Source organism: Strongyloides ratti (assembly GCF_001040885.1).
Source record: "Strongyloides ratti genome assembly S_ratti_ED321, chromosome : 2".
Taxonomy (NCBI): domain Eukaryota; kingdom Metazoa; phylum Nematoda; class Chromadorea; order Rhabditida; family Strongyloididae; genus Strongyloides; species Strongyloides ratti.
In genome coordinates, this window is record NC_037308.1 from 10165752 (window position 1) to 10178370 (window position 12619).

The 12619-nt window shown below is 21.5% G+C and overlaps 3 protein-coding genes across 3 annotated transcripts; 1 reads left to right on the top strand and 2 right to left on the bottom strand.

Annotated features, from left to right (window-relative positions):
* Positions 1-158: 158 nt before the first annotated feature.
* Positions 159-6521, bottom strand: SRAE_2000323100 (Retinal-specific ATP-binding cassette transporter; the record flags this gene model as incomplete). The annotated part of the gene is made up of 6 exons (XM_024654400.1): positions 159-1711; positions 1751-2212; positions 2366-4376; positions 4420-5675; positions 5722-6400; positions 6453-6521. 6 exons carry the CDS (start codon positions 6519-6521, stop codon positions 159-161), a joined length of 6030 nt encoding a protein of 2009 aa, XP_024507775.1.
* Positions 6522-9170: 2649 nt separating this feature from the next.
* Positions 9171-9649, top strand: SRAE_2000323200 (40S ribosomal protein S15; the record flags this gene model as incomplete). The annotated part of the gene is made up of 2 exons (XM_024654401.1): positions 9171-9256; positions 9301-9649. The coding sequence occupies 2 exons, from the start codon at positions 9171-9173 to the stop codon at positions 9647-9649; spliced, it is 435 nt and encodes a 144-aa protein (XP_024507776.1).
* Positions 9650-10049: 400 nt separating this feature from the next.
* SRAE_2000323300 (V-type proton ATPase subunit d 1) lies at positions 10050-11140 on the bottom strand (the record flags this gene model as incomplete). Its single annotated transcript, XM_024654402.1, has 2 exons — positions 10050-10978; positions 11020-11140. The coding sequence occupies 2 exons, from the start codon at positions 11138-11140 to the stop codon at positions 10050-10052; spliced, it is 1050 nt and encodes a 349-aa protein (XP_024507777.1).
* Positions 11141-12619: the final 1479 nt, after the last annotated feature.

The window sequence follows — 12619 nt, forward strand, 5'->3', positions numbered from 1 at the left end:
ACACTTTTAAAATAAAATTGATAACAAAAAAAATTAAAAGTTGTTTAAAAATTAAAAATCAAACTTTTTCTATATATAATTGTAAAATTTTTATTTTTATTATATGTTATGTTTTAAATTAAAATAATAATAATAAATATTTAAATTTTATTTCCATATCATATATTACGAGCTTCAAAACCATCTGCGACAACAGAAAATATATCGTCTAAATTTACAGGTCTGAAATTGTAATCAAGTATTAATTTTTGTTCAGATAATTTTTCAATAGTAGATAATAAATCTTCAAAAATATTTTGATAATACTTTAATTTGTATGTTATTAAATTATATTGTATAGATAATTTTGAAGCTGTAGTAACATGAGATTCAATAATGTTACAAATAGTAAGTTCTGAGAATTCTTTAGCTTTTATTTTTAATACATATTGATAACCAAGTTCATTTTTTAAAGATTGCATTGTACCTATTATTTTAATTCTTCCATCAACCATTATACATATTTTTTGACACATAACTTCACACTCTTCCATAGAATGTGAACACATAATAATTGTTTTTTTATGTTCACGTAATTTTTCAATCACATTCCATAAAAATGTTTGACTTTTTGGATCCATACCAGATGTTGGTTCATCAAGATATATGATATTTGGATTACCTATAATAGCTATACCTGCTTGAAGTTTTCTTTTATTACCACCAGAAAGATTTTTAGATAATTTATCAGCATAATCTTTTAATGACATTTGTTGTAATACCCATTCTACAACATTATCTATTGACTCTTTTGATATTCCTCTTAATAAACCATACATTTTAAAATTATTTTTAACTGTTAATCCATCATTTAATGAATGAATTTGTGGACAATAACCATATGAACCAAATGATTTAGTTTTTCCCATATCTGGATAAACTATTTGTGTTAATATATAAAATGTTGTTGATTTTCCTGCACCATTGGTTCCTAAAAAACCTAAACATTCACCTTTAAGGGCAGATAAAGAAATATTTTTAACAGCTAACTTATTATAACTATAAAATTTTGAAATATTACAACAAACAACACCATAGATAGAAGAGTTATCATTTAAATCTATTGTTTTAACTAAATTTTGTTCTTTTAAAACAGTTGGATGAGTATACTCTTCATGAAATAATGTTTTTGCAAAAACATGTTTTAAATACCATTTTCTTAAAATTTTTAACAAAGGAAAACAATCAAATCCATTATCAACAATTAATAATAATATAATTCTTATAAAAAATGTTATTGAAAGTATAACTATATGAATTGTTAATTGATCCCAACTATATAAATTTGGTTGTATATGCATATCATTCATTAACAAATTATCTTCTTTATTTAATGAATTTTCTAATTTTTTCATTATAAATGTATACATTAAAGTTTTATAGATTGTCATATTAATGTTAAATTGTGGACATAGTGCAAAAATATATAAACATATATTTTTTACTAGTATAAATTGATTTGATTCTGTTGCTAATTTTTGAAGAACAATAAATAAAACTTGTAAAAAGGATCCAAGAAAAAAACTTGATAATCCTATAGCAATATATCCTTTAGCTGGATCACTATATAAATGTTGAATTATATAAATAGATAAAATATAATTTAATCCAAACAAAAAAAACACAGATGTAACACCCAAAAAACATTTCATATTATAAATAATAAAAGTTGCTTCAAAAATATAACATATTACTAGTATTAAAATTGTACCTATTGTAAAAATAAAATAATCAAAAGTAAAATAACTAATCCAATAGACAAAACGTCCTGTCCCAGAACATCTAATAAGTTCATTTATTAATGTTTCTCTTTCTGTTATAAGTAACTTAACATTACCAGCATTCATCATAGTAAAAGAAAATAATATACCTAATGAAATGACTCCTGAAGATAACATATTTTCAAAATCTTTATCAGCTTGTGATTTTAAACCAACCATAGGATTTTTAATTGTAAAAACACCCGAATTATTATACATTTTTCCTTGTTTATTATAATTTTCTCTTAATATTGCACTTGATAATGAATTTAAAAAAGCTGTTGATGAAATATAATATCTATTGTTAAACCATATTTTTCCAACTTTTTCTTCAGCAAAATTATTAATTAATGTTTTAAATAACAAATCTATAGAATAATGAATTTTTGATAAATTATACTTTTGATGTTCTTCTAAATAAGTTAAATTAATTTTTGTGAAATTTATAAATTTTGGTATAATATATTTTAATCTTTGATAACCGATATTTTCAAAATACTTTTCTCTACTATTCCGTGACAAGTTATTTTTTAAAAAAAATTGATAACCACCAATCATAAAGTTACCTGATGATCCATTTATTATCATTCCATTTATATCTGATTGACCAAGTCTTACTTTTGATATATTTACAGAGGAATAATCTTTTAATGTAATATTTGGTTGAATTTTAAATGTTGCAACTTTTACATAAAAATTTGTTGAAGAACAATTCCAATATTTGATTCCACATCGACAGGTAGAGTTACTTACTATTGATAAAGGAAATGTCTTCTTGTCAATTATTGTTGATATGGCATTTTTTTCATAATTTTCAAATTTATCACAATCTCCATATTTTAAAGATGTAGAATTTTTGTCAGATCTTTTCACTGTACAATAATTACCCAATCCAGGAGATTTTATTAAATATTTTATAGTTGAATTACTAGACCTAATATTATAATCTTCATTATATTCATTATAAGAAATATATGATTGTAATGGATAAAAATTTAAACCATCTGAAATGTCAATATTTAATGGTACATCAACTACTTTAGTATTCTCAAAAACTTGTGATTTTTCAACAACAAAAGAATATAATAAGGCAAGAATTAATGTAAATAATGGTAATGTTCTTTGAGTCATTTCCAAAGCAAAATCATTTTTAAATAAATAATATCGTTTTTTAAGTAAGACAAAATATCTAGTCCAAAATAGTTTAAAAGTATTCATTTCTTGTTTAAATTCTGGATGTTTAAATTCAGAAATATTATTAAATGATTCTGATGAAGTTGAACTTTCATTAATATTATTACTTATTAAATTTAAATCAAATGTACTTTTTTTTTCTGAAAGTTTTAAAAAAAAATCTTGAAAATCTGATAAATAAAGTTGAAAATCACTACAAGGCATTCCAATATTTTTTTTTAAATATGACAAAAGATCTGAAATTACATTGTTTTGTTCTTGTGGTATTCGATAATGCATATATAGAGGTGAACATTTTTCTAATTTACAATATTTTGAAATATATTCTTGACATTTTGAATCTTTACATTTTTCAATACATTCTTTACGAATTTTTAAAAGAATTTCATTACCAAGTTTTTCTTTTAAAAATTTTATAGAACCCTCAGCACCAACCTTGCCAGATTGCATAACTAAAATTCTATCACCTAATACTTCTGCTTCATCCATATAATGTGTAGATAAAATTATAGTTCTATTTTCTTTTATCTTAAAAATAAGATCCCAAATAGATCTTCGTTGTAATGGATCAACTCCAGATGTTGGTTCATCTAATATAATTAATTTTGAACCACCAAGTAATGCTAATCCCATACAAAGTTTTCTTTTCATTCCTCCTGAAAGATTATATCCCAGGCAATCTTTTTTAAATATCATACCAATATCTGTTAATATATTATTTATTTCATATTCTAATTTATCATCAGGTATATTCATTAAACCACCAAAAAATTTAAAGTGTTCATAAACTGTTAAATAATAAAATAATACATTTTCTTGTGGACAAATTCCAATCATTTTTCTTATTTCATTCATTTCATATCTTGAATCTTTACCATATATAATTGCATATCCAGATGTAGCTTTTTGCATTCCTGATAAAAATCTTACAGTAGTACTTTTACCAGCACCATTATGACCTAGGAATGCTGTAATTTGATTATTATAAAAATTCATTGATACACCTTTTAATCCATAAACACCATTAGGATATCTTATAACAAGATTATGTATCTTAACACTACTAATATAATCATTTGGTATATCTTCAATAATTGAAAAATTAATTTCATCATTTTCAATTTTTTTTGAAAATATATTTATCTTTTGAATAATACATGTCCAAAATTTTGTATGTTCTAAAGTTTTTAATAGTGGAATAATAATAAAGGCAAAAATTGTATAAAAAATAACATCAATAAGTATCATTAAATATGCATGCCAATAATAAAGTCCAGTATAAAGTTTTAATGTATCAAAATATTCAAAAAATGATATATCACCTGGATACTTATTAATATAAATTTCTAAAAGTGATCCTATAGCTGATTGAGGAAATATTAACTAAAATAATTAATATTTATTAATATTAAAAAAAAAAACTTACATATATATAAGTAAATCCAAAATTACCAATAGCATGTAAAGCTGATGGTATAAAACCAACAATATAAATAAATGAAGATATACCTAAGGCATAATAAGAATTTTTAAATATACTACATATAATTATTATTTGTGATGATGTTGCTATTACATAAAATATCATAGGTATATATAGGGACCAAAAATTAATATTCATTAATATTTTTCCATAAACAAGCATTAGACAAATTAAACAACTTATAATTGAATTAACAATTATAGAATCCAAAAAATATGCTAAATAATATAGGACTTCAGATAATCCACGGATAAACATTATATCTGCAATAAAAGATTCTTTTTCACCAACAACATTTTTAACTAATAATCCAAAAGTAAAAATAAATGAAGATACAATACATAATGAAATACTATAATTAATGTCAAAAGAAGTATCATATAAAACACAAGGTGATGGTTCTTGTTGTGTATAAATACCAAATTTTGGTATTGGTAATTTAGTTTTTTGTTCAATTAAAATTCTATCAATAATATCTTGTAAATAAATAAAACCTGATGTAAAATATTTGAGATCTTGAGTATAATCATTTCGAGGTAGATGTCTTACATGAAATCTACTAAATATTTTTGTTCCAGTATCAATTAAATAATTAACAGGTCTTAAACTATAAATAATAGAATTATTTAAACTTGTAAAATTATAAGTATTAAGATCTGTTGAATTAAATACACTGATATCATGTAAAACAATTCCTGTATAAAACATATTATATTTTTGTAAACATAATGCCGTATTTTCCATTTCTGTTTCATTTTTAACAAATTGTATTCTATCAAAATATAAACATGGTATAATATTTTCTAATTCTTTAAAAATATTTTCATAAATCATATCTATAATTGTGTCTGTAAATGATAAAAAAGGATAATGAATATTATAATATGATTTTAAAATTGATATAGTATTTGTTATTTCAAAGATATCCAAAAAATAAAAATTTTTTTCTTCCTTTTCAAGAATATTTATTATCTTATTGATGTCACTGTTATTTAGTACTGATTTAATTAAATCTTTGTTTACAATAAAATATTTAATATATTCTATTATATCACTTAATTGAAATAAACCTTTACTAATTTTATCATAAATAATTTGACTTTCATTATTTTTTGGTGTTATCAATATATAACCAGCAGCAAGTGGTTTAATTTTAGCTGTTATTTCATCAAAATATCGATAATATTTACATCCAGAAACTTAATTTAAATTTATAATAAAAAAAAATCAAAATTTTTTACTTACAACTTGGTAATTTATAACCCCCACAAATTGTTCTTTCCATAGTTTTTGTCTTATGTATCCTTTCATTCATAAATTTTTCAACATTAAATACATCCTCAATATTATTTGTAAGAGTTTCAAAATCTCTCTTTAACTCAGAATCAATCATTATACTTTTACCAAAATTATTATTATCTAAAGATTTATATTTTATAATTTTGTTAAAATGATAAGATAATTTATTTTTTTTTTTAAACTTAATAGAATTATTAAATTTCTTGTATAATGATTGATTAAAGTTTTGTTTAAATTTAGATAAAAATGACGTATTATCATCATAATCAGTTTTATATTTTGATATATATAATTGTAATAAATTTTCTTGTGTTAATGTTTCAAAATTATCTATTTCACCAATAAATTTAAAAAATTTTAAAGTATACTCTCCTCCTAATGATAATTTTGATCGTAATATTTTTGTATTGATATATCTTGTATCTCCTCCAGATGTTTCAGATATTCTACATGGATTTTTATATGATATTAAAATACCATCTAACATTGGTTGTATACCAGCTGATAATAAACCTTTGGCATCATAATGACAATGTGATTTTGGATAATCTTGTGTAAAAAGGCGCATTATAGTTAAAATTATAAACATTGATATTGGAAGGACAAACTCAAGTAATATAAATCCCTTTATAAAAAAAATTTAATTAAATATTATAAATATATTATATAAAACAAACTTTTTTTCTCCATCTCTGTATCCATATTTTTTTCAATAACAATAATAAGTGTCGCAATATATTATTCATCTGTCTAGGTAAATTTTCAATAGAATTATTAAAAAATTATAATAACAAATATTAATAAAACAAAAAAAAAAAGTTTATTATAATAACAAAGAAAAAATTTTGCACTTAATAATTTATAAAAATATCTCTAATAACATCAAAGCAAAATAAATAATTGTGTTTATTACAAAACGATAACATATTATTACTATCTTATTTTAAACGCTTACCTTTATCAGTAGAAATCTGTTACATACAAATATTAATATATATATATAATAATATTATTTTAATTTTTCTTTAGTATTAATATATTAATTTTCCACATTAAAATAAATACGTAAATGGTATGAGTTTTTCATAAGTATTCAATTTCTCTTTTTAATTTTCTAATTACATTCTACATTCTTTAGACTTACTACAATAAAAAAAAATTAAATGACATTTTTATTTTCCTCTTTTTATTATTCAGTTGAAATTTTTTTTCATAACTCATAATAAAAAAATGATAATATAAATTATGCATAAAACATTGATAACACAAATATAACAATATCATAATCATGATTAAGTATTAAATAAATTTTAATTATTAGAAAATATAAATTGTTTTAATGTATAAGTTTAACATTTACTAAATGTCATGTAAAATATTTAAAATATAATGTTGATAAATAAAACCGATATTTGGAAGGAAAAAGTTTATTAATAAAATTGAATATTATTAATAACAACTTTATAATTAATAATACCTTTATAAGGTAAATTCATTACTTTTTAAATTTTCTTTTTCTATATATTAAATTTTTATCTTTAACATTGTCAATGTGACTATATGATGTAATCTTTTTTTTTTGAGTAATCCATAAAACTTTTTTCCTGACATTTTAAATATATAAATAGCAGTTGATTAAATAAATTTTATTAAATAACAATTTAAAATGTTTTAACATTTTATAAACATATCAAAAAATTTTGTAATAAAAATATTGTTTCATATTATAATATCAAAAATAAAAAATTTATTACAATTTTATTATACGTCATTAAAATTTTTTAAATCTTTTTTACTTTGTCTATAAAGATGACTAACAAAAGAAAATGCATAACATATGATAAGAAAAATTTATTGGGTTACAATTTACAAAATTACAAAAAATAAATTTCATATTACAAATATGGTCATTATTTTTTATCGTTGTTTTTGGAGTTAAAAATTGTAACTTTTAGGGAATTTTTTGGTATGTGATTTTATAATTTTGTTTCAATATGAATATTAAATATGAATCTTTAAATTATTATCTTCCAAAACTCTATTGAAATTTTTTAAAATAAGATTAAATCTTATACTATTAAAGTAAGAAACGTTTTTTACTTCCTTTGAATCTTCATATTTACTTTTAAAAGTTTTAATTCTTAAGACTATTTGCTCTAAAATCTTTTCCGTTTTTCTATAAAATCATACTGTTGGTATCTTCATTTAAAAACTTTTAATTTTTCTCTATTGTTGATTACTTCATTATATTTTCCGTCATAAATAATGTTTCCAGAAATAATTTATTATAGTTTTCAAGATTGAGAAATTAAAACATTTTCTATTTTGTAATTTCAGAAATTTCTAACTAATTTTTTTAATTTTCTAGATGAATTGCCTATATCATTTTATATTTTTCAAAATTGAATCATATGCATTAATACTTTTGTTTTTCTTATAAAAAATTTAAGAATTAAGATTTATTTATGAAACCTTAATAGAAAATTATTGAAGCTCTTTTATATAATTTCATAATATTTTATTTCAATTATTTTTGTTTTCATTAAATATGATTTTACTTTTTGTAAACATATAATTCATTTTTTTTAAATCTTTTCTTGTTGCAATAAAATTTTAAAAAATTGTTTTTCATTATTATAAATGATTTTCCTTTTTGTTCTACCAAATAATTTTAAATTTAAAAGTGTAATTCAAAGATATTTGTCAAAAATATATTGTTCAAAATTTTCCGAAAAAACATATTGTTATTGTAAAAATTCATTTATTTATGGTGATTCATTTTTTTGTGATTAATAAAATTAGTTTTCTTCTGAAATTAAAAAAAAATTCGTAATTAACATATTAGAAAATGTTTTCGGAATTATTTTGGCAAACAATAAAAATAACTTACTAAAATTATAGATAATTAATGGATAATTTTAATACCAAAAATGTTTTTTCAATTTTTTGACAAATTAAGTTGAAAATCTTAGAAAGTTTTATTAGCTAAAATTTCGCCATTATAAAATAAAAACAAAAAATTATATTATTACCATATTTTTTTTAAACCGCCCGTCGCGACTTCAATTAGCAATGGAATAGTGTTTATGAAAAATGAAAGACTAAAATTTTATATGTCTCTTGTAAAGAATTTGATTTGTACATCGTAGATGTACCATTTTTTATTCTCCCCTAATTTTGTTAGTTTTTGATGGCATTTTTTTCTAATTTTTGTTTTTAATATTTCAAAAAATTTAATATTTATTGATAATATTTTTTTGTATAGTTTCTTAAGACTTTTACCCTATATTTTGAAGTTTATACTTTTTGTTTGTGATAATCTATATTTTTGAAGATAACATTTCTTTCTACAGTTAACTGGTCTTTTATTTTATAGGTTTAAATAATTTTAGAAAATGGTTGAGGAACAAAAGAAAAAAAGAACATTTCGTAAATTCTCCTACCGTGGTGTTGATTTAGATCAACTTTTGGACATGAATCGGTATTTTACATTATTTATTACTTGTTATATTTAATTTTTTTTAGTGAACAATTTGCTGCCCTCCTTCCAGCACGTCAAAGAAGAAAGCTTGCTCGTGGACTTTCTCCAAAACACGAACGTTTTATTCAACGTATTCTTAAAGCTAAAAAGGAATGCCCAGCTCTCGAAAAACCAGCATGTGTCAAGACTCATCTTCGTGATATGGTTATTCTTCCAGAAATGGTTGGAGGAGTAGTCGGAATTCACTCTGGAAAAACCTTTAACCAAGTTGAAATCCGTGCTGAAATGATTGGACATTATCTTGGAGAATTCTCTATCACCTATAAACCAGTTAAGCATGGACGTCCAGGTATTGGAGCTACCCACTCTTCACGTTTCATCCCACTCAAGTAAATAAATATATATTTGCTATCGTTGTTTCTGTTGTTTCATAAAACTTGTTACGATAATTATTTATATTTACATCAAATTTTTAGTTTAAAAGTTTACATATTTATTTTTGGATATAACTTTAACAAAGAAAAAAATTTTTATAGTAAAATAGGTCAATTACGTATTTATATTAAAAAAAATTATACATTTTATTTTTTTTTTGGTAAATTATCTATAAGCGAAAAATTATTTTGATTTAGTTACAAAAGTGAAATTACTTAAAAAATGTATATAGTCATTATATATGTATATTAAAAATCTTTTTCTTCTTATACAAAGGGCCGTTCCTAATACTTAGCCAACACGATAAATAGTCTTAGTACACATTCTGTTACTTTTTTTTATTTTTAATGGATTTAGCTTATTGGAGAATTGGAATGTAATTTTCAATTTTAGCACGATGTCTTTGTGATATACATTCAGCAATCCAAACAATATTTCTCATTTCTTGTTCTTTCAATTTTATATAAGCATAGAAAACTCCATGATGGAATTGGTATAAATAAGCTTGGACGTTTAATTTTACTTCATGTTCAAAGAACTTATCTTCCAATGTTTTATCACCTTGATTAACTCCAGTTCCTTCAAAAAGTCCCTTGTAATCAGAGTAGAATTCACAAATTTGTTTAACTTGATCGTAATCATCAGCTCTAGCTAAACTAGCTAATCCTTCAGGATAAAGTTTTCCAACACGTGGATAAAGTTTTTCTCTGTCATCCTTTGATAATTCAGTATCAAAAGAGTTGATGGTAATTGTGATAGCACGGCGATCAGCCTCGAAAGCAAGAATTCCACACATAACCTCAGCTGTTGTTCCTCCAAGTGTTTTACAAAATTTATAAAAATCTTCAATGTAAGCCTTGTATAAAGTATTTCTAATAATTTCAACATTCATTTCATCTAAATCTTGTTCATTAATACAATCAACAAAATATGGAGCTAATGGTGTATCAACGAGAACAGCATTATACAATTCAGCTGGAGTTGAAGCAATGTGAATAGCCTCCATTTGTTCAAAAGATCCCAATGGGTGGCATTTAGATATCAATTCATTTATTGGTCGTTGATGAAGTGTTCCAGTAATGAGAAGAATTATATTATCGATCATATAAGAGTATGTAATATAATCGAGGAAAGTAGCCAATGGTTCAAGGGCATTGTTACGAATATGATTGAATTCAACAACTAGTTTTTCTTTCAATCTTTCTTCAATAATTCCAACAGTTATGCTACCTGGTTCATTAGCAAGAAAATTTCCATAATCAGTTGATTGAATATGTAATTTAAGGTCTATAAATTAACTTATCAATAATATATTAAGTATAACAAACCTTCTAATGTTTCACATTGAACTAAATTAGCATAATCTGTTGATGTAAGAATTCCAGATTTTAACCCTCTTACTAAAGCCTCTAAATATCCATGATCAATATTGAAAGTAAATTCGGACATTATTGGTTTCTAAAAAAAAACATATATATATAAAATAAACTTAATAAACAAAATTGGTTATCGATAATTGAATAAATGAATCATACAATTTTTATAAAACAAATTTTTATTAGTTATATATAAGTTTACCAACTTATTTAAAATTTTTATTGAGTTGAAAATGGAAATAGTTGGTATGTATGAGATCAAAGATTGCTCCCATAGAATTGTTTCTGTCAGACCATCGATCTTTACACCATAACATCAGTTTTTCGTTGTAAGAAAAAAACCTTTAAATAATATCTCTCCACAAATTATATTGGCGCGACAATAAAAAATTATTAAAAAATTGTTTGCCATTAAATTAAATTATGTAAAAAGTTTATCAAATGGCAATAGTTGAAATTCTAAGTTATTCCTATTATTGAATAACTTTATGTACGATTAAAATGAAACAATTTTTTTATCTAAATTATATATTTTTTTATTCTCTTTTAAAATCATATATAATTACAGTATTAACTATATAAAAAAGAAAGCAGGAAATTTAAAGAAATTTATTAAATAAAAGAATTAATTTTTTTTATTAATTAGTAAACAATTTTTTTAATTTTAAAAATATTATTAACTTGAAAAATAGACATATTATTTTACATGTTCATGATTAATTAATTTTTTCTGACAAAGTAATTTATCAAATTAGATACAACTTGTGATTATATTTATCTTCTCCATTATAATCAACATATATCCTTAATATATTTACAAAATATTTTCAAAGTTGTTTTTTTCTTTTAACAACTTTTTTTTTATCAAATAATTTTTTATCTATAATATATTGTATGGGTTTTAACATGTTTTTATTGAAATAAATTTAATTTAAATATTTATAATATAAACAAGATAGTGCTATTATTTTTACTAATATTTTATTATTTTTCTTTTATACTTTAAATTTTCTTTTATATTGTATTTTTTTTTGTATTATTTAATAAATAATAATTTCTATAGTTATAAAATTACTTTTATTAAAAATCAACAATAACAATTTATTATTAAATTTTCTATGCAACATTTAAAATATATAAATATATTCTGATGATTTAATAAAGTGTCTTAAATGCCTTGTTTGTGTGAGGTGTATAATAATAAATATTATCACATTTTTATATTCTTTTTTTTTTTTTATTAAAATTTATAATGTATATGTTATTAGGTTCGTCAAAAAATCAAGTTGCTAATATTTATAATATTTTTTATAACTCTCTTGCTATCTACAAAATAATGATTCTTTTAATAAAAATAACACTCTTTAATATCTCTATTACTCTTTTCTAACAACTTTATATATATATATTTTTTTTGTTTTTCTAAATATTTATCACACTATTTGTCAGCTTCTAAAATGAAGGAATAAATTTCAAAAGCAATTATATATTTTTTTAATTATTATTAACATTTGAAAAAAAAAACCTAACTATATATAGTATTATGCAATTT